This window comes from Siphateles boraxobius, unplaced genomic scaffold (genome assembly GCF_051911475.1).
Source record: "Siphateles boraxobius isolate OS27281-9 unplaced genomic scaffold, OSU_SipBor_1 53, whole genome shotgun sequence".
In the NCBI taxonomy this organism is placed as follows: Eukaryota; Metazoa; Chordata; class Actinopteri; order Cypriniformes; family Leuciscidae; genus Siphateles; species Siphateles boraxobius.
Window position 1 is genome coordinate 11,526,936 of NW_027509175.1, and position 24,040 is coordinate 11,550,975.

At 37.7% G+C, this 24,040-nt stretch overlaps 1 protein-coding gene and 1 long non-coding RNA gene across 2 annotated transcripts in view; one reads left to right on the forward strand and one right to left on the reverse strand.

The window, feature by feature from the left end:
• The window catches only part of LOC143714286 (uncharacterized), a 241,646-nt gene that overhangs the window by 85,954 nt on the left and 131,652 nt on the right, over window positions 1-24,040 (forward strand). The window lies entirely within an intron of this gene.
• On the reverse strand, window positions 18,090-23,302 carry slitrk1 (SLIT and NTRK like family member 1). The gene has a single exon (XM_077205385.1). It carries the CDS (start codon window positions 22,358-22,360, stop codon window positions 20,273-20,275), a length of 2,088 nt encoding a protein of 695 aa, XP_077061500.1. The 5' UTR covers window positions 22,361-23,302; the 3' UTR covers window positions 18,090-20,272.

Below are 24,040 nucleotides of genomic sequence, written 5' to 3' on the forward strand. Positions count from 1 at the left end.
AAACAATTATTTCAAATTGTAGTAATGTTATAATATTGCTGCTTCTGTATTTTTCATCAAATAAATGCAGCCTTGATGAGCATAAGAGACTTCTTTCAAGAACATTAACATAGTAATGTCTCCAAACTTTTACAAACCCCTGCCCTTGAGGAACTCTCTGCACATCCCTGTCCAGTTGAACTATTGAACGAAATAATTTCAGCCATCTTTTTGCACATTATTTTTAAAACAGAAAAAATAACAGTTTTCTGTTTCCAAGATGATAACTAGAACCAATTGAATTAGGCATGCAACATGATGAAGTCATGTGACAACAATAAAGCACACTGCCGTTTTGAAAGATTTATCATTGCATAATGTGCTCTGTTTCACACTCTATTTTTAAACTTGGTTTGCATTTCCTGAAGGAAAAAAAAGCAGTGCTTGCAAGATAAGCACAATAATTTTAGATAAGTTAAGGTTTTTAGCTCGATTCTGTTTAAATGAAATGCAGCATCAGAGTTGCTTTGCCATATTTTCAGTTGCCTGCACACAAGAATCATCACAGTGCAATCTCAATAAGGCCATAAATGGTTAAATATTTAAAGAAAATGCCAATCACAATGCAGCATGAAAATATTAAAGAGTCTTGATTTTGTGTTTAGGCTCTACTGGAATATTTGTTCATGCTTGCATGTTCAAAAAACACATTGTTCACATCGTTGCAGCACCTCTCTTCCCACTCAGTAAAGCTCTGTTTAATTTCTGTTTCTATGAAGCCCCACCTTACAAAAACTGCACTGTGCTCTGATTGGTCAGCTGGACCAGTGTGTTGTGATTGGTCAACAGCTTTGAGTTTGGGAAATGTCAAACCCCTTTACCTTCAACACACTACTATAGCTCAACCAGGAACTCACCCCCTTTTTTGGTGGGAATTATATAAATGTGGAATAATGTGACATGTTCATTCTTGGAAGACAACTCCAGACTACAATGGAGGCGTTTCAGGAGTTCAGAAACAGTGACACTGATATATAGCATAACTCCTGCTTTGTGTTTGCAACTTTGCTGACCTTTCTCATGCTCAAACAGCAACATTACAGACTAAAGAAAGATGAACATGTAAAAAGCATAATAGGTCCTCTTTAATATTAGACCACTTTAGTTGGCTTCATTTTAAATGTTAAATTTTAAATAGAAAATTAGCAATCGTTCATCTTAAATTTCATAAAAAGTACACAAATAGATCAAAAAGTGCCTCAAATTGTCTGAAAATTCAGAATGACATCTGTACATTAAGCGGTTCAGGCTGAATGGATTGCTTTTATAATGAATTGCTAACTTAAAAGCTGGTATTTCATTCAGAACATAGCCAATAACTCAACAAGTGTTTGTGTGTTTATCAGTGAGACTACATACGTGTGTATATATGGTCTTGCATATAGCTGAGTGCAGCTGAGCAACAGTTAGCTGCAGTATTGTCAGCATGCCAACATTACACTGCATAATTTATTTGCCCTGCAGATGGCCATATCCATAGCAACTGATGCTTGTACTGCTATTTACAGGTGGCAGCTGGATGCAACGCTGATGAGATTTGGGGTTAGACGTTCTCACCAGAAGCTATTACCGACTGAGGAACACAGGAGTGCTGATCCACATGAAAAGGCATGTTTCTTTGCTTCTCTACACCTAAATTCAGTCCACAGTGAGCGATGCACAAAGCCGTCATGTTCGTGCGGGCTGTGTCCGAAAAGAAGGCAGCTGCCTCACTGCCCAGATGGCCATCATTTTAAAGACAATGTTTCTCAAGGAAAGAAGCTGATAGCTACCCATATTGTCATTTCTAAAACAAATGCAATGATTTTTTTTTAAATATAACCAAGTGAATATTTAATGACTACAATGCTTATTTTCCAAAACTGAATCGTAAGATGAAAACATAAAACTGCATAATTTAAGCACTTCATCATGTGCCATTTTTTACAATGCTTACAGTAAAGCTAGCGCTCACAGTGATAGTCATTGTTGAAGACTCAAACCTAAAGGTGCATGTGATAAACAGACCTGGAATAACCCTGGGACAGAATTGTTGGATATCTGATTCAGCAGAGGATACAACATTCAATGAGACTGAGGTATTTTTATGGTCATAATGGATTCGGACTTGATGCTTTCACACCTCCATACTGTCTGTGAAAGAATCATTTTCCAGGTATAAGATGGTTCAATGGTTCAAGGTTATATATAAAAGCCTATGTGCTGCCAATAGGTTTCTTTTTCTTGACCACTCGGTGAGTTTCACGTCTTTGTAAACTAAAGTTTAATGCGTTGTATGAATGACATTGTTCCAGTGCCACTATGAAACCATTGTGGAGGTGGGGGGGTGCTAACACAGAAACCGAAAATTCTCGGGACAGCAGCATTTGTCCAAATTTCAATCTTAACCGTTCTATTTCATCAGGAACTATCTTAAAACAGGGCTTTAAGTGTAAAATACCGAACTTGTCCTTTAAGCCTTTCTGTGCATAGGAGATTTCCACATGAGGTCACATGATGTTATATCCTGCTTTTAAAGATGTCTATGCCGTATACAGTATATAATATGCAGACAGAATTAAGGTAGTATTACTATTCACATGCTGTGCAGCACTAAAGTAGTACTGCATTTGTGTTTATTGAATTAATAAACACATATAGATGGCAGCTAGTGCGAATGCAGCTCTTAATAGCACAAGTTGTCAAGTTAACATCATCCCTGCAGGTATGGAGGCTGAAAAGCAGTTACACGCTGTCTTACGGTGACAGTCAACAGTGACAAGCTCGCTTGGAAATCGAGATTAAACTCTGTTGGGCCTTATATCCAAGAAAAGTCTCATTCCCTTAATGGACATATTTTTATTTTAACACATCTAATGCGATGAAATGGCATTAAGTCAGCGGAATCCTCTTACAGTGTTACTCTTGATTCATCACACCACTGTGACTCTGAATTGGATTAATGTATGTGGTTGTTTTTTTGTTTTTTTTATCACAATTGCATATATCCCAATTCAATTACAAAGGAACACTATTCAAGTGATTACATTTAAATGGTGACACCAGTCAGTCTTTAGCTTCATAATATGTTAGTGTGCACAATGTTTGACACGTTTCCCAAACAGACTGCAGTTTTGTCACAGTAATGGACGTTGGTTTGTTCAGTTCATGTTTGTCTGCTGCATTCAGTTATTATGTATACACTTTGTCACGCGATTCTACAGCGGACTATACGTGACAAGTTCGTATTGGGATTACAACGTTTTTAAAGAGGGAGACTTTGCATCTATCTCTATATCTAAATGTCCTAAACTTTATTTTTTAAAAGTTGTAAATGTAATAAAGATTATTGCGTTTTGCAAGAACACTAATTCGGTGTTTCTAATTCAAAACGTCATGTTTAAGTCAATGCGCTACTTACGTTTCTAATTATTTGTGACATTTACTATAGCAATTGTTAAGTGAAAATTGTTTCAAAGTCCTATACCAAATCTTTTTTTCAGTGTATAATGTAATGGTCACTGTTTGAATCTAATGACTTCAGTAATATTGTCCCGTTCAGCTTGAGCTCTTAGGTGCAATGTTGAGAGTGAAAGGGTATAAGCTTAAAGATTATGAAATAAATTGAGGTGGAATATACTCTAGAGAGGTTGTCTTGTCACATTCCTGTCAGTTTGTTTGAGGAAAAAGGTTTTGCTGAACTCTCAAATAAATGTAGGATTTAAACGATTTATTTCAGTATGAGGCTATTGAACAGCACTGACAACAAGACACCTTGCCTTATTGAGTCACTATTGAGCACAGAGAGCAAAATGTCAAGTGAACTCCAGCTAAGACATGCCTAAAAAACATGTTTTGAAAATGCAACATGAAAGATTATATAACACTGAAGATCTTATGTAGACATGGGCTGCGTTTCCCGATAACATTGTCTCTTAGCGCGCTACGAAGACTCTATAGGTATAACTCAACTAAAGGTATACCATTTCTAGATGTTCCCCGAACCATACCTTAGGAAGCTGCTTAAGATTAACCTTCTTACATGCGACATTAGGTGCTGTTTGTGGCGATGGTGCTGAATCGGTTGATATCGATGGCTCGAGAATCTATTATTCACTCGTGCAGGGGCTGCTTCTCTGCGTTATGTGAGAAAGCAGTGTTCTTTATAAAAGAAGCACTTTAGAAATAGTTGAAATTGCATTTATTAGGACTCATGGTATATTATAAAAAGTAATCCAAACTATAATATGTTAGCCTACATATTTTAAAATTGTATCATATATTGCTGCCACAATAACCATTTCAATGTTTTACGTGCTTTCTTCTCTTTCCCATCTTCTCTTTTGTGTTCGCTGAGGTGGAGCTACAATGAAATAGTGTTCTTGTAAATACTTTTCAGCACTTTAGTAATAGAAGTGTACATCTTGCGTACGGTGCTCGGCAGTGATCAAAAAGGACTTAAACAGTGCATTTTGATTTTGTTCTTGTAAACTCAGAAATGTGGATTCAGACTGCAATTAAAGGGACAATGTGTAGGAATTTCTCCCATCTAGTGGTGAAATTGTATTTTGCATTCAAACGAATAGTGCTCTACAGCGCCTTGCTTTCTCAAATGCGTGTTGAAACTACGGTAGCTGTTATGTACCAAACAGGTTGTCTTCTAATAGCACTTCGTCGAGTTTTCGTTCGGTTGAACAGGTTTGTTATTTCAAACAAACTGCAACTTGACACAATGAAAAAACGGATGTTTGATAGAATTGAAAGTTTACAAAGGCAGAGAAGCGACCAAAAAAAAGCTTGTAATTTAGACTGTAACATTGACTTAACGTTACCTGTTGAGAAGAAAGCAGGCAAGTTCAGCGTCTCTTTTGAAAGCTTTCTCCTGCATCAACTCTTTCCACCTGGCAAAAGCTATCCCGACATTAAACCTTGTTTTTTGCAATCTCCGGTCTGTGGCTCCACATAAGTATGGTCCATTATAAATAACCGTGACAAGGCAGTAACAAGCGTCTCTCAAATCTTCTTGTCCGTCTCTGCTGCTTTCAGTTACGTGACGCTGACTCTGAACGAAAACGCGTTGTGGAAACGCGTTTGCCAAGTACTTTTTGTCCCTCTCTGCTATTATAGTTTTACAAGATGGAGGAATGAAATGGAAGCCCCCGTGGACCCCGTCACATGTATATAAAGATAATAAATTCTTTGTTTATGAGGATAAGTCAGATCATTGGCAGAGATATTTGTACACCATTTAGGACATATTTATGAATAAAAATATTGATTTTAGATAATAAAATACTTAAACTACACATTGTCCCTTAAAATTGTGTCAAAAAACAGTAGGTAATTTGGCCAGGGATTTTTAAGCGGGTTGGGTGAGAAAAACATTCTCACAAAAAAACATCCACTGACATTGTGGATTCTGATAGCAAAAAAAGCACCCACTTACCCCTGTAGATGTTGAAAATACCGTATGAGCCCATGAGAAACATTCGAATAGCGTTCGAATAGGACCAGTATGCTTCCACTGGCCATTGAAAGCACTCCGCGGACGCCTTCGTCTTTTAGAACAACTATTCGCTGGATCGCTGCTATAGATTGAGCAAACTCCCCACCACAATCATTGCCTTTAAATAGGCTGTTAAGCATTTCACCACCCCCCACCCCCCATAAACAAAAACGTCCTGTTCTGTCCTTATTCGCCTACTCACCCGCTTTCTAAACTATGGAAGAATCAGGTTAACCTTCACTGGCTTGTGTCTCCCACACATGCTGCAAGATTTCCAGGGTTGCACATCAAGAGCTCAGGGCATTTGTTCAGTTTTTACAAGTTGAGGGACTTACAGCTCTCCTGTACAGCCTTTCAAACAATTTCTTACATCATGCACAAAAACAACAACAGGCAATGTTGCTTTTCACCCTTTTTCTTGTAATTACAGCTCAAGAAAAGCCATTATAAGACATTCTGAGCACCAAAGAATTTGAAAAATGGGGCTTACTTGAGAAAACTATCAGAATTTTGAGAGCAAACCTCTTGAAAACATTTTGTTTTTCCAACCGATTAATGGGTCCTAAACGAAAAGATAGGTTTGGGTGAAGCACTCTGCCCTAATGTCAGACATATCCATTAAATGATTATCATGGATAATCATTGCTCTGTTTAAATGTATCCCACACAGGGCCTATATGGCCCAGGGTTCAACAAACAGTGATGGGGAATGATTTCCATTAAAACATGACTATGTCCCTCCAGTGCTGTTACTGTCATGGTTAATCATATCTACAGCTCTGCCAAATGCCCGTGGCACTGTGCCTTTTACCTGCAGGCCTGGAACATTTTCACCACCCACCTTGCCAACCTTGACACTGAATTGTGATTGTATCATCATGTTTCTTCCAGCCGTATTTTACCTTCAGAAGGGCTGCATTCTGCACTTGTGCAGGTCCCGGTGACATTCCACACCGAGAAAAAAAAAAGTAGAAAAGAAAAAGTAGAAATTGTTGAAATATCTTAGCAAAAATGAAGCACTTATTTTCAGGACCAATAAGATGTTTGGCCTTGCGACATTATTTTCATTGCAATTGTGCACATTCTCATTATTGTCATGCTTCGAGACATTTTCTTTATGTCCTTATTATCATTATTCTCAATGGTGATTCTCATTAGATTTCCATTACTGTAATATAATTTGACTTCTTTATTATTTAAATTAGCTAAAAGTAGTTAAAGACAAAAAACACCATGATGTGTAAGTACTACACTTTGCGTAATATAGTTATGAAGATTATGTTGCAGTACAGTAATGAGAATTGGGGTATAATGAGCTTAATTTTCATGAAAATAATGTCCAAAAATCTCAATGGCCATGTAAGGGCTCAATTTTATTTAAAGAAAAATATCATTATTTTTGGCTTTTAATTTTCAGATGAAATATGACTCACTGTGCTGTAGACATGGTTTTGACTGTCTTAAATGAAGTTTCTAAAGGTGGATTTGTGCAACGATGATATGAGGAACGACCAAAGAACCTTTCAGTTAACAGTTCTAAAAAGAACATTTAGATAATCTAAAGAGCATTTTTTCCAGTTTAAAGAACCTTTTGTGCAATAGGATGTTAAAGTTTCTTTATAGAACCTGTTGATGCCAAAAAATAAACTTTATTTTGTAAAAGCTTTTCATGAGATTTGTGTATCTTTTTTTCCACTTGAGTCCATTTAATTATTTAGCGAGAAACATGTTTTCCAGTAAACATTAACAACTTAAGAAAGACAACACTGCACATGATAGTACTGCATATGTTCACTGATTGTATCTTGATTACATGTGTATTTTGATTTATAGCACTGACAGATTTTTTCACTTGTTACTATACTACTAATTATTATTATTAATAGGCTACTAGTTTATTGTTGTAGCCGAATGTGAATTTTGTTATTGAGTCGAAAAGTAAAAGAATGTAAAAACATTGTTCTCCGTATAGATTCACAGTCACTTATTAAAAAGATCGGAACAAAAAGACTTGTATCAATATCAGTCATAAAAAGGAATATCAGCCATTTTTAATTTCCCCTGACATCAAAAATGTGTCCGTTCCTACAGGGTTCTTCATTCATCTTCAAGGGGGGATCCCATTTGAACTCCATGATGATCTCCCAAACAAAATGAGTAGAATAGATGAAATAACAGTTGGCTGACTCGTTTTGACACCCGTCATCCGTTAGTCATCCGTAATGCGTGCAGGACTGGAAGATTCATCAGCGAGAAGTAAAGTGACACACACGAGAGCGAGTGGAACGCAGGGAAGGAGTGCAGGTTTCAGAGGCCAAGACCTTTAAGATCGGGGATGATCCGATGAGGTGGCCCGCTCTTCTCAGTTTGACATGACACAGCTCTGCTAATTGGTCCAGCAGGGAGAACAAAGCCATGAGAGAGAGAGAGAGAGAGAGAGAGAGAGAGAGAGAGAGAGAGAGAGAGAGAGAGAGATACTATTGAAATCAACGCTGCTGTCACAACTACATAATGATATGTGCGCATCCATAAAACCGGGAATGCATTCACAAGCCAAATACGCCAATCGGGCAAAGAAGTTTCAAGCTTTGTAAAGAACCTGACACAAAAGCATCCATAATGTATCAGGGCGAGTGACAATGAAGGCAAATTATAACGTGTTTAGCGCGAACCATGCTATTATGAAAGCCTTTGTTATGTTCTAAAAAACAGATTTCGCAGTAGAAAGAAACGGATCAAAGGACAAAAGAGAGAAAGCTAGCCAAGCGTGATTTTTTCACGTTATGATCTCAGCCTCATGAAGAATAGGCTGAAGATGAGGACATGTGACTTATCAGCTTTTTGGTGACTCTGTAGTGGTTCATGCTCCGATGGTCAGCGCTCATTCAGAAACAGGGCCCGTATGCCGTGACCCCTTCGCTCATATCTCTGAGCTTCCACAGTCTCAGTTTTCTCGATAGAGGCAGAACAGATATATCGGAGACAAATGTCGAATAACTTTTTCTCCGGATTGATATTAAGCGAATGCAGCAGGAGCAGAAGACGGCGCACACACACGGAGGTTGGGTGCGTGATGGTGAAGATGTAAGATATGACAGACAGAAGGCAGACTGGCCAGCAGTGAGTGGGTTGTTAGGCTCAAATGCGTGAAGCTGTGCGGCCGGAGCCGTAAATTAAACCCGTGGGAGAACCCGGCGAGGAGAGGAGAGGAGAGGAGAGGAGAGGAGAGGAGTCCACCGCAGACATGCCGAGCGCAGATGGAGGAGGTGAAAAGCCTTCATGTTGCGTGCTAAATTCAGCTCCATCTCTTTACGCTTATACCCATCATCTCCTAGCCTATAGTCTCTACTTGCTATACATTACTAGTTATCTGTATATATATATATATATATATATATATATATATATATATATATATATATATATATATATATATATATATATATATTGTTTAATGTTTTTAAAATACGTTATGAGCTCAAAGGCTGCATTTATTTGATCAGAAATATAGTAAAATCTGTAACAATTCTGAAATATTACAACCATTTGAAATAATACTTTCTATTTGAATATATTATTTTTTAATTTTTTTATGTGATTCTAAGGTGAATTCTCTGCATCATTACTCCAGTATTTAGTGTCACATGATCCTTCAGAAAACATTCTATGCTGATATAATGTCCAATAAACATTTCTTATTACTATCAATGCTAATATAATATTTTTTTGTGGAAACCGTGATACACTACCATTCAAAAAGTTTTTTTTTTTTATGAAATTAATAATTTGATTCAAAAAGGATGCATTAAATTGATGATCAAAAGTGACAGATAATATATTTATATTGTTACAAAAGGTTTCTAATTCAAATAAATGCTGTTCTTTTTAACTTTCTATCGAGTCTTTCTATCTTTCTAGCCGAAGAATCCATAAAAAAAAGTTTCTTGGTTTCAATAATAAAAAATAAAAAAAAAATTTTAAGCAGCAGATTATCATATTTGAATGATTTCTGAAGGATCATGTGACACCGAAGACTGGAGTTTTGATCAAATTCAGCTTTGATCACACGAATAATATAGTCCAGTCATTTTAAGCCAAAATGGGGGTCAACCTAGAACAAATTGCAACAGAAGCAAACTCAACTGATTTTGTATCCTCAATATGTCCTGAGTAATGGAAAAAAAGCCCAGAAGAATCCCATTATGAAAAAGTTTCGAAAAAGACACAAATATAGTCTATTCATTCTTTTCTCACGTAAATAGGGTAACAATTTTAACATTTAGATATAATCATGAAAATTATTGAGTTGATTACTTACATCAAGACAAACAAAAAATGTATTACAAGTTTTTTGAAATAGTTTGTTAACATGGACAAACGATGCATAATCTAATTGCATATATGCTAATTTGCATAAATACCCAAACAGACCTAAACATTGGGTATAGCCGGGTGAAAATGTCTTGTTGAATCTTGTTGACATATAACAGTAAAATACTTAATGTTAAGGTCTGAATGGAACCCATTAAGGCTACCCATGAACATTAATACACAGAGGCAGGAAGAAGCACTTTAGAAACCAGCCTTTATTAACTATTATGGCAGAGATGGGGTTTGGGACTGGGTCCGTGGGACTGTTTTTGGAGGATGAGTCTGAGGGAAGAACAGGAGGCAAGGGTAAGGAGAATGCAGAAGACAAAAGGTAGTTACAATAAAAAGTGGCTGGATCAAAAAATCTAATTATGTACACAATGCACTCAATGCCCAAACCCCATCTCTGCAATAATAATCAACAAAGGCTGGTTTCTAAAGTACTTCTTCCTCCCTCTATGTATTACTGTTCATGGGTATAGCCTATGGGTTCCATTCGGACCTTAACATTAAGTATTTTACTGATACATGTCAACAAGATTCAACAAGACATTTCACCTGGTTATAACCAATGTTTAGGTCTGTTTGGGTATTTATGCAAATTAGCCCACACATAATTAGATTATGCACTGGTTGTCCATGTTAACGAACAATTTCAAAAAACGTGTCATACATTTTTTATTTGTCTTGATGTAAGTAATCAACTCAGTAATTTTTTTTTATGATTATATCTAAAGGTTAAAAGTTTAACCCTATTCACGTGAGAAAAAGAATGAATAGGCGTATGAAAAGGCTATATTTGGGTCTTTTTCAAAACTTTCCCATAATGGGATTCTTCAGGGCTTTTTTTTTGTCCTTACTCAGGACATATTGAGGATACAAAATCAGGTGAGTTTGCCTCGGTTGCAATTTGTTCAACCTTTTTTCATAAAATGACTGGACTATAAATGACATTTAAAATTATAATAATGTTTCATGGTATTACTGTTTTTACTGTATGTTGATCGTATATGATAAATGTAGCGTTGGTGAGCATAATACATTTATTATAAAAAAAAAAATATATATATATATATATATATATATACAGATATATATATATATATATATATATATATATATATATATATATATATATATATATATATATATATATATATATATATATATATATATATATATAAATATGAACCCCACATATTTGAACAGTACACAGTATATGAATTAATATTGATTTTAAAAATTATTTTGTTATAATGTATTTTGCCCAAATGAATGCAGCCCAGCAGAGCATAAGAGCCTTCTTTCAAAAAAAAAAAAAAAATTGAATTATTCCAAACCCTCGACCGGTAATGTATTCCCCTATTCAGGTCTTTCTTTTCTCGCTGTATCGTCAGCTGACATTTCCCTAGACCGAAATCCAATTGCAAGGGCCTCTATCACTTTCAAACTGATTTTCATTTAGGTACAGCGTTGGCTGTAAACCCCCATGGACGGATCACTTCTTGACAGAGTGGCATGGGACTTTGGGTCAAAAGCCCCCAGCATCTGCGGGCTGGTACTCATCAATCAGCACAACATCAAAGCAGCTCCATCATGGATCTTGGATTACCTCCACAGGCTGAGGAATGACACTCAGCACAAGTCTCTGTCAGCACACCGTAGGGGATCTAAAGCGTCCCCCATGCTGGCGTGTGGGTCTTTAGATTGTCTTCGGTTCCTGAATTTTTGAACGCCTAAAGTGTTGGACTATTCTTTTTGTGAATATGTTTAATACTGAGACTTTTTAGATGAGATAGTTCTCAAACTAATGAAGAAGAACTGGCTCGGAAATGCATGGGGAAGCAATCAGAAAGCTTCTACCTGAGCTTTCATTGATCGGAGCACCGCTACGCAACAGCGTTCTCAGCCTGCGGCCGCGCACAGCATCTGAATGATAAGATCAACTGAAAGAAAATGAAAAAATACGTTTTCTGTCATGGTCAGAGGCTGTAGCTTAAATTAGACGTAGTGTGGCTGAATGTGCAACTAGGCACATCATCACAGATGTACACCGTACCAGCTGTGGCCTTATTCCACAGACACCAACACAAGGGATTCAGAACAACTAGATATTTCTGTCAACATATCAGTGGATTTTTATCAAAAAATTATAAGCTTGTGTCCAAAAGTGATGTCTGTAGATGATATTTCTTTTAAATGACCATAAAAGTTTAACCAATCCATCGAAATGTGAGGAAAATATTTGATATTTAAAATAAATAAAAGAATGAGGGTAGAACAAAACACTAAGCTTGGTTAAAATATTTTTTGGCAAAAAAAAAGCAAACTACAGCTACAGGTTTGGAAAAAATACAACGAATAAATTCTTAACATAATGGCTATTTTTATGCAACTGGCCCCTGATTTTAATCATGTATTAGTAAATGTTGATATTTACATTAGCTAAGAATGAACAATTATTTTATTAATCTTAGTTAATGTTAATTAAAGTAGTTAACTAATGATAACTAATTAAACCTTATTTTAAAGTGGGACTAATACAGTGTTACTTCTCTATTGTTTTTGGACGTGTTCATAATTTCTTTGTACGACAGCCTGGCCAAAAAATAATTCCACTCAATTTGGCATGTTACATTGCATTATCACAAAAAAAACAAACAAAAAATGACTCCAATCACAACTATGCAATACAAAATCTTTAACCAATTCGCCCTAATATTTGAATAGGGTGAAAATGACAATTGTAGGTCTGGCATCACTTTTGGCCACTAATGTTTTTGGATGTTTATTTTCTTCTTCTTCTTTTAAAGAACAGATCTGTACATGGACATAAAGGTTTTGAAGATTTTGTCATATTCTGATGATGTTCGCATCACTCATCTAAACACAGCATAACAATATTAATATATATGATTGTATGGCTGCATTTATCAGTAAAGACTCTTAATCAGAATATTTATGTATGATATTAGATACAGACTGTGAAAAGATGAATTACTGAAAACACATTTTTGGAGCTATGAAGAGACATTTTTCCCCTTATTATTATTTTACAAACACTGGCCTACATTTGAAAGAGTCTCATGGTTTTGCAATTATTTCTGCTCTTCTGTGTGTCATTGTTAAACATGAATGAGATTTAATGAGTTTGAATTACTGTCCAAAATAACTAAAATATAACATAATAAATGGCAAGAGTGAGAATCTCTATTATTGCCATGAATATAAATACAAAATGTATGCATTAATGCATAATCTGATTGCATATGATTCACATATAATATGATGCATTAATCTGATTAACAGTAAAACAAGTTACCAAAGATTTATATTTCAAGTAAATGCTGTTTCTTTGAACTTTATAGTATTCAATGAATCAAGAAATGCATCAAAGTTTCAAAATAAATGAAGCAGCACAAATGTTTCCAAAAATAAGAAATGTTTGTTAAGCAGCAAATCATAGTGATTTCTGAAGGACCATGTGACACTGAAGGCGGGACTAATGCTGCTGAAAATTCACATGGATGAATTTCATTTTAAAGTATATAAAAATATTAAGAAGTTATTTTAAATTTTAAATTGTAATAATATGCAGCCTATATATTTCTGATAAATACATAATAATTAGATAAAAATTAAAAAGTTTGGGGTCGGCAATTTATTTTTAATGTTTTTGACACAAAAAAGATTGCTTACGTTCACAAAGGCTGCATTTCTGTGATCAAAATGTTTATTTTATTTTATTATTATTATTATTTCATTTTTCTAACCAGATCTCAATTTTTGAAAATTACGTACAGTACATGGTTGGAACAGTATGATCAGCCACGCTTGGAAATATATATAGAAAGGTAACACTTTGCAAAAAAAAAAAAAACTTTTCCATTCTTCACACAGCAATGTCATATATAAATCATCTTGCACATGCATAGCAATGTGCTAAAAACACCCTGCACACTTTAGTAACAGCATTGCAACACAACAGCAACTCCCTAGAATCACGAAAGTGAGTTTTGCGCATATAAGCACTCATCTTATCTTCTTAAAATGTAAAACCCAGTTATTTATGTAATGAGCTTCATCTTCACAAGTCCCAAGAGCTGTGACCTCTAGCCTGCAATATAAGACTCACCACCTTTAACAGCACCGGCCACCATACACTGCCAACATCATAAATGAGTCTCCACATAATGATCTGCCCTACTGTGCTCTTCATATACAGCTCTTTCCTTATTAATAACCCACACCTTCATCACCTCAGCCAGTGACTCAGTAATCCCTCACTCTCGCACTGAAACTGACGCCTCTGTTACAGTTATCTAAGGTCTGTTCTTCGCTCCTGTGAAATAAGGATGCTTCCTTTTCTCAGACAACAGCTCACAGCAGTGTTCCTGCATGGGAAACCCGCCTGAAACCTACAAAAAAAGCAGGCATTAATGATTCTGACATTCACCGCAAAACAAAATGGTGCATCTTGAAGATTATAGAGACAGGAACGTCATTGAGAGCACCAGGTCGGTGACTCAGGGAAGGGAACGGGGCGTGATTGAAGGAAAGATGTAGACGAAAATGTGCAAAGAATAACAAAAATGGCCAAACTGCTCAGAAACAGATGCGAGTTTTGCCCCACCACAAATAATGCATCTAAAAGCCACACAAACAAATCAATATGAGCATAGACCTTCAGAATAAAAACATTGCAACATTGCAAATGCACAAAGGTATTGTTCTGATTTTCTGTAGGCTATAACTACCATATACTAAACTCAGTCAAACACAATACCTTCACACTTGACATATGTGTGGCCAAAGAAGCAGCAGCATCCGAAAGAAGCAATCAATTTGTCCTTGCTGAACAATTTATTGATCCATTGGTCATCAAGGACCAAACCCAAATCCCATTAGAGCTGAGGTTGGGAAAAGGGGAAAAACAGCACAAATCAATCAACGAGGCCTTCAATCTGAGTAGAAAGGGAAAAAACACACACCTCGGAGCAGTGTAGGCCCGTGTCTGATTCACCATCTGTCTGTCCGAGCGCCGGAGAGTGTCCTTGGATCGGGGAGTATTTCTGAGAGAAGATTCCAGGATAACTTCAGTGACCTGAGATTCCTCATGTGTGGGAAATAAACACATAAGAAATCACAGAAGACATGTATTTCTCAAAACTGGACAATAAATATAAATATTAAAAATATGTTATATATTAATACATACTATTGTGTTAAAATATTATCAATAGAAATCACAATAATAATAATATACTTTACCGTTCAGATTTTAAAATGTCTTTGGAAGAAGTCTCATACTCCCAAAGGCTGCATTTATTTGACCAAAAGTACAATAAAAACTGTCAAAATGTATAAATATTATTACAATTTAAAATACCTGTCTTCTATTTAAATATATTTGCAATGTTATTTATTCCTGTGATACAAAGCTGAATTTTCAGCATCATTACTCCAGTCTACAGTGTTTTACCCTTCAGAAATCATTCTGATATTTAATATTATTTGACTTATATAAAGTTCAATTGAACAGCATTTATTGAAAATGAAAATCTTTTGTAACCTAATACATTTATTTTGATCAATTGAATGCATTCTTGCTGAATAAAAGTACTAATTTGGCTTCTTCCAATAAATTATATCTGACAACCACACTGTGAAACCTAAAAAGTTGTTTTGTGGTAAAATGCTTTGCTTGAAAAGTCTCATGCCATCTTTACAATGAATGACACTTGGTTTGTTATTTTGTTTTCAAATGCACTGACATTCATACGTTTTTCATCATTTTAAGGCTTAAGCGTCTTAATGTCTAAAACAGCTTGCTCTGACAAGCTGAGAGTAAAAAGCAAACAGTCCAATCAGTCATAAAAAAAGGAAACAGATTGCACAAAATACCCCCTATTATCCTTCACCATTAGTTCAATCAAAATCAAAGAAAATCAAGCTAATAGCACTTTGATGTTCTGCAAATTCATCTGAACATTACAACCTTGGCCTACTTGAGACAGCAACTTTGAACAGTTCTGCTAATTCGAAAAAACTGAGAAGCAGAAACGGTGCTAGCGCGCACTGAGTTACCTCTGGGTCGCTTCCAATCAAGGAGGGCTAAGAAGCATCACAGCACCTCCACGTGTTCCAAACTCCTCACGCTGGCATGTAGGCCACGCTTCTTTGATTTAACATGTTTATTCACCACATTATGCGCCAATTATTTCTTCCCAGGTGAAGGAAGGTGGCTATAAAGCTCCCTTGCCATTCAACAAAGAGTATGAGAGTGTGAACACAGACACAAAACCTGTTAAAGGATGTATGAGAAGAGGCCATGATGGAAAGGAAATGATCGGTGCCACGAGGGAATCAGGGGTTCATGTTCTCACAGGAGGTGATGGGTCGTAATTTGTTAAGATGGGGAAATCGTGAAACCACAGAGACCGGTGTTGTTGAGCCAACTGCCATCCCTGGAGAGAACAAGGAGGACTAGTGTTGATTAACCAGCTTGGCAGAGAACAACATTCAACCAGTGCTGAGGATCATACCAGAGTGGATATCTTTATCCAAGTAATTCTTGGCAAGATTACATTATTTCAGAGAATTAACAAGAATCCGGCTGCAGATGCGGATACAGCTGTGGGCATTTGCATACTGACAATCAGATCTCTGCCGGTCGGAATGATCAGATATCATAATTAAGAAGAGGAAGCTTTTTTTTGTCGCAGCTTTAAAGCTTTTACTGTCTAATTGTTTTGAAGATATTGTGGGTTAAATACATGTTACGTTTTATTGGCAGCATCTATTGCATTACCATAATAATTTCTACTTGGCTTGTAAAAACAAGCAAATGAGCGTACAAATGCATGCACAATAGAAGCCCGTGTTAAAGCTTAATATGTTTAACCAGGAAAATCCCTTTAGATTTGATTCACTTCATAACAGTGATCCACAGTTTAAACCTAGAAGAAACAGCAGTTGGGCCTCAAAAAACATATATACTAAACATTACTTTAAAATGACTTTGAACATCTTCCCTTTTAGGTTTGTTTCTGTGAGTCTTTTTCCAAACAGAGATGATGAAAATGTTGACTTAAGAGTATGACCTAAATTTCACATCAAACAAATAGTTAAAACAACACTGCAATACTCTCAGAAATGCCAGTTTGAATATTCCCATGCACAACAGTTATGCTTACAATTTTATTTTTTAACACCCACATACTTTATAAAGAACTTCAATTCCAGCATCTCACATGGGTCATTCCTGTTATTAAGTCCATTTTCAAGTCCATTTTAAGTATACTGCATAACATATTAAATGAACAGTTTTTCAAGATGCAAGTCATGTTCGTTTTCTTGAATTTCAATTAAGTCAATGCATTTCACACCATTTCATTACTGTGGTTTGAGCAGATGTTATTCTTGGCATGTCTATGATTTTTGCACCAATTTCTAACATCAAAATTTGACTATTTATTAAAAAGTGTTTTTCACTCTCTAATCAAAATTTTGCCAATAAACCATGTTTTCTTGAGAATATCAATTTCATTGAAAATCAGTTGATTGATTTGTCCAACATCCTCAATAGTATCTTCCATTTGTCTATTGCAATCTCTTAACAACAACAAAAACAACAGAAGCATCAGTAGCTATTTGATGAATTCTGTGATTGTTTTCTGGCTTGATGTCTCAATCATATCATAGTTTTATTAAATTATATATTTTATTCTAAAATTTAGTCCAAAGTCAGCATGATAATTTAATTACATATATATATATAGCGTTGCTATAGCGTTTTCTCTACTGTTTGAGCCACAAACATTTTTCTGAAAGTCTAGTGGACATTTTTATAGAAATATCCCATGAATTACACCATAAGCATTAATTTTGGACATACAACATAACATGAATGACCCATCTACATTTAGTTGACCTGTTGAGAGGAGAATCCATTCAATATTTGTGTGAGCATGGGTTAATTTGATAACACCATAAAGCGCCTTTCATTTTTAAAAGCCTGTAAAGCAGTAGCGCTTCATAACCATGTCAACCAGTGCTGATTATATTCGTCATCATGCATTGCACTATATAATTCTGAGAATTTCATACCCAAAATGTGAACAATCAAGTATAAAAGAGCTTTGTAAAAAGAGGAAAATTTAGATTCACAAACAAACAAACAAGTATACCACTGTAACTTCACTCAACCTCCACCACATTTTATTTAACAAAATAGAAGCAGATCAAATGTAGCAAAGCATATAAATGTAACTCTGAGACAAACTCTTGGGAAAATGCACCAAATAATAGATAAGCCAGAATGTGGTACAGTCTTTCACAGTGGAGCGACAAATAATTACCATGACATAGAAGAAGAAAAAGATGCCTTGATGGACAGCCAGAACTGGTATAACAGAAATAATAGATCAGATGGGTCACCCTTCAATTCCGGGTTAGAATGGGGGGAGTACGGATGTTTTTTTGTTTTTTTTTATGTGCGTATGTGCAGCATGAGTCAGAACACACATCTCTCTGAAAGCTCTGAATCTAAATTAGAGTAAAACCATTGCAATATGACAGGAATCCCGTTGGGACGTTCTGCTGGACTGCAATTCGACCGACTTTGTTTTGCGCAACCAAAATCAAATTGACAGGTAAGAGAGAAAAGCATCTCCCAGTGCCAATATCCTCCACACTTGGCTGCTGGATGGACATTTATTTTGTTTTTTATTGTATTATTCAAAAAAAAAAAAAAAAAAAAGACTCACAACTAGGACCAAGAGCTTTAACATGAAGGGAAAAAAGTAAGCTACAAAGTCTATGGTATTCAGACTCTGGAAATTGATGGCTGGTTATACCTTAGCTTTTTAACCATTCTTTATTTATGTTGTTTTGTTGTAAAATCATTACAGTGATACAAACTCAACCTCAAAAACATCAGCAGTGACATTAAAATGCTAGCAGTAAGATGCATGGCACTGCACTCTACATCTCGTTTGTAAAAATGGCATTTTGGAAACAGCATTCAACTCGTGTTCTTCACTACTGAATCTGATCCCTCACTTCTCTCGGAGTATTAGCCATCACAGTGACACACTTAGGCCTAGTTATGTTGATAATGTGAATGCTGGTTCGCCTACACATACCAGTGAACTTCAGCTCCCAGCATGGTTTCATACGCTTGAGAGGCAACAGCGACATCTAGAGGCGGCTATTCCTTCTACGGCTGCTGTGATGACATCAGTCAAATGCACAGAAATGCCTCTGTTCTGCTTCTCATATATATTTACACATTTTCATCCACTTTTTATAAGACATATTGAAGTAGCAAATGCCGTAATATTCATTTCTCGTATTTGGACAAAATAGATGGCTTTACAAAAGCTCACAATACTTACAGTGAATAATAGGCTTTTGTGAAGGAATACTTCATCCCCTAAAAATAATAATAATAATTAATAATAATAATAATAAATAAAAATAAAGGCATCTTAGTCTATGTGCACTCTATAGACGGATCGAAATCTGAAACCCCCTCACTTTTCAAAAAGAAAAAACCCTCCCCTTGCGTCGTCCTTCTACTCTCACACTGTATCGACACACAAGATCACGAACCGCCGGAGCTACATTGAATTTCGCAGCATAAGCATGTCAGTGACTTGAATCGATCATGCTTATCCACATCCCAAACATGTCAACAGTTGGCACACTATAAGATAAACACATTTTACATTCATAAAGGAGATGACTGGGCAGATACATGAGAAATCTGCAAAAAAATGTATAAATAATCCCCATATCAACCAATCAACAATCAACTGATAAAACGGAAAGTACATGCATTTACAACTCGTTATTTCCACCTTTCGACCTGTCTGCCTTTGATAAAGAGAAATCAAACAGCAAATACAAATTCTAACTGACAAAAAATAGAAGAAATGGCACTTTTAATATAGTCATATATAGTTTTATATTTATATATATTTATATTGATAACACGAAAGAAGGGTCGCGTTGGCTTGTTACTATGGTAATGGTTCCCAGCGTGTGTTGAGACCATGCGAATCATGCAGATATGTTACAGTCCGTTATTTACATTACATTCATGCGTTCGTGCACCGTTCCCACGTCCTCTTTTGAGCGTGTTTGCAGTCTGAGCTGGGAGGAGAGAGAAAGAGAGAGGCTCTATACATATATAACAGTGGGGGGCCCATTGCAGTGTTTCATGGATGCCATACTCAACTGAAGCAACAAAAAATAGGCTATTTTTCCCACAGAGGTGAGTCAGAGGTCTAGTGTTTGTGTGTTGCCTTCCATTGTCACTGCAACATACGAAACGCAGTACGTCCTTTTGCTCGCTCGGGTCTCTGGTATGCATCATTTGTCGGAGAGAGAGTGGGCACCACAGTCGAAACCTCTGTGTGGCGCATCTGCATGATAACCTCCACTGTGCCAGTAGGACGAGTCGCAAACTGTCTGTAAAGAATTGATTTCTGACGCAGATGAGTTGCCGTCTCTCCGTTTCGATCTCTTTCGATTGCGCAGGATAAAGACCAGCATTCCCACCACGGTGAAGGCAGACGTCACGAAAACCAGCAGCAGACCGGGCACGAGCACCGATATTGACACTCTGCTGGGCTCCAGGTAGGAGTTAGGCCGCGTCCCTGTGTCTGCTGGTAAAGTGCTGTTTTTGGACAGGGAGGTGGGGGAGATCTTCTCGTAGAGCTGAGGGCACATAAGATCATTCCTGATTCGCCGGAAGTCCCTCTTCCAGAACTCCTCGGGGGACTCGCATTTGAGATCGCTCACAATGACGTCTGCCCCGAGTTTGTCTGTCCACTGTTTGAAGGGGACGATGTTGCACGAGCAATCCCAGGGGTTCCCGTGCAAATCGATCTGAATAATGGAGTTGAGTTGGTCTAAGACACCTGGCACAGGGAGATATGTGAAATAATTGTTATGCAAGCTTATTTTAGATAAAGAAACCCCCAAGAACGCATCCACAGGTAAAGCTTTGAGCAGGTTGTTGTTGAGGAAGAGCACCCTCAAGTTGGGCATCGGGCTGAAGGTGCCCGGCATTATGAGCTGGATGTCATTATATTCCAAACTGAGATACTCCAGGTTCTGAAGTCCGATGAACATCTCCGCCATTAAAGTATCCAAGTAGTTCTTGTCCATGTAGAGCCACCTCAACTCTGTCAGATTATGAAACGTGCCGTTTTCGATCATTTTTATGTTATTCCCCCCCAAATCGAGTAAATTCAAGCTATGATAGCCTCTGAGCTGGTTCCTTCTGACGGTATGAATGTTGTTGTCACGCAAATTTAACTCGTGCGCGCTCACGGGTTTGGGTTTGAGATTAGCCACGGTTTCTATCTTCCTGCCTTCGCAGTTAACCCCAAGCCCTTGCCTAGTTCCTATAAGCTTACAACTACAAGATTGAGGGCAGGACGAATTAGCTGGCAGCTCTCTTTCAATGGCGCCGGTCGCCATGGCTGTGGGCTTAATTTTCAGCTGCCAATTCTCCCTGGCTTTCGGACGGCCCTTGTTATGCCCTCCCCCAGCGCTATGGGACTCCGTCACCCCACTCGTTTTAGAGGGTGTAGGATGGGGGCCGCGATTGGGGGTCTCGTCCTGGGTGGGAGGCGCCACCAGGCTGGAATCCATACCACTCTTTGAAGGGCACAGCTCTGTCTCGGCCGTTTCGTTCAGGTCATTCCCTTGCAGCCGAGTAGGCGCCTCACAAATAACCCTTCCGATGAGAGCGTTCTGCGGGATGTTCTCCAACCATTCCTTTAGGGAAACCAGGTCGCAGTTGCAATCCCATGGGTTGTCCTCCAGTAAAACCTCCACAATGCCAGGTATCTGCTCTAGAATCCCTTCGTAAGGCAACGTTTTTATTCGGTTCCCTCTCAGATCGAGGTGCGTGATGGGAACGTTCTGAAACACGTTGATGGGAAGAGCGCTAATAAGGTTGTCGTTTAAGATTAAAACTTCAAGCTTACTCAAGTCCCTGAACACAGACGGGTCAATGTCCCTCAGAAGGTTGAAGTCGGCTTGGAGGTACTCCAGGTCATCTAAACCGAGAAACGTACTCTTTTTGAAAGACCTGATCTTGTTGTTATTGATGTGCAGCCGTTTCACAAGCTGCAGTCCCAGGAAAGCACCTGGCACGATGTCATGCAAGCCATTGTTCTCCAAATGCAAGCTCACGGCATTGTAAAAGTTAGCAAACTCGTTAGGGAACAGTCTGGATAAAGAATTCCCGTGAAGCAGGAGGTGGTAAAACTGGGAGCTCGGACCTGTCAAATGGTGCAGGTTTGTGAGGCTCTTTTTCTCACAGTCAATGTGCAAATCACCTTCTATTGCATTGCAGGAGCAGATCTGCTCCTTACAGACGTCCCTTGTAACATTCCCAATAGCTACACAAAGAGCCGCCTTCAGCAACACAATCCAAAGCAGCATTTTCAATACGGCACAATCATCCCCGACATCAAGACATGAATACAATCAGCAAGAGGGCGAGAAATGAGATATATCTCCAGTCTAAAAAAGCAGGGGACACTCTGTGATTATATCCATGCTCAGCTCGCTGTGTTCGGATTGTGAAAAATCGACAGCAAGAAGCTTCTTTTGTATCACCTCCCCATCGCATGCTCTTTAAAACAATATTAAAGCCTACAGAATGACACCTTCAACTCAATTATTTGGCTTTTCGGGCTCGCAAATCACTGACCTTGTGCATTTCTCACATATCCACGGCGCGGGAGCTGTTCTTTCTCCCGTGGTGCTGAAATCACACCGAGCACATCTCAATGCATCGCCATAAGATTAATCCGAGATTCTTACATCTTTAGCATCCTTCCTCTGATTCCGGCAGTTTCGTTCAACGCTTTTGCATCACAAAGACGGTTGCTGAAAGATTCTGGACTTTTCAACCCGGTGTTCACTGGCAGATCTAACACCCTCTGCTGAGCTGCAAAGGCAAAAATCCATCGGATGAGGGAATGTTTGCTTGCTCGCTCGCTCGCGCGGGGGGGAAAACACAGTCCACATACAGGGCAAGTGTTGGAAATGTCCACAGAAATCGCCGTCGAAGGGTTTAGATTGGTTTCATTCCATGGTGGTTTTCTTCTCTCTAACAACGCCGATAGCTTTCGTAGAGCCACTCCGTTCCCCCCATCCAAATGGCTTTAAAGCACGCGGCATTTCCAGAGTCCTCACAGACGATATTCCTGTTTTAGAGAGGAAAAGAAAAAGAAAAGCTCGAGTATTCCAAAAAGCACAGATGTTGTTCGCGTGAAGGTTGTTTCTATTTCTTCGCTGTGTGAGAGAGTGTATGTGTGTGTGTGTGTGTGTGGAGGAGGAACTGCAGTTGAATGCGGTAAAATAATTAACTACTCGACGTGCATGCAACAGTGCAGCCGGTGTGCTGAGCTTCTTCTATTACTGTCACAACAAACACTGCGTCAAGACTATAGGAACTATGCGCACATACTCTACGTCACAGCTCTTAAGATATGCGATTTGAAAGATAAGTGCGTTTCCACAGGAACACTGGGTATTCCCTTTTCCATCAGCCTGCATTGTTTGATTTTTTTTATGCTGCCAGAGGATCGACGCATGCAATCTCAGACTATTAAAACAAGTGTAGATTGATTGAAACTCAATGCATATATTACATTTATGGACAAGCGTTTCTCTGACATCACACACACACACACACACACACACACACACACACACACACACACACACACACACACAAACAAAGAAAATACATCTGGTTTGTAAAACAAGCGTTCTTGTGTGTCTACTAACCTGTGTGTGATTGTTGGGGATTTTATAATAATTTGCAAACACTTCACTGGGAAATTCATGAAAGTACAAGCCTGTCTGACTCAAAACGCAATAGCATCACGATTCAGTCCCTGTTATAAGCAAAACTGCTTCATATCCGAGGTGTGCCTGCCTCCGACGCAATCAATCAAAAAATCACTATTATGCATTTAAAGTTGAGATGATGCATGCAATGGGTTTACTTTGATTTCTTATGAAGGATAAATGGCAATTACCGTCGCTGACCGTTAAAAAAATGATACAGTATGTATAGCATATTCAATAAAATGATGGGTAAAAGATTAC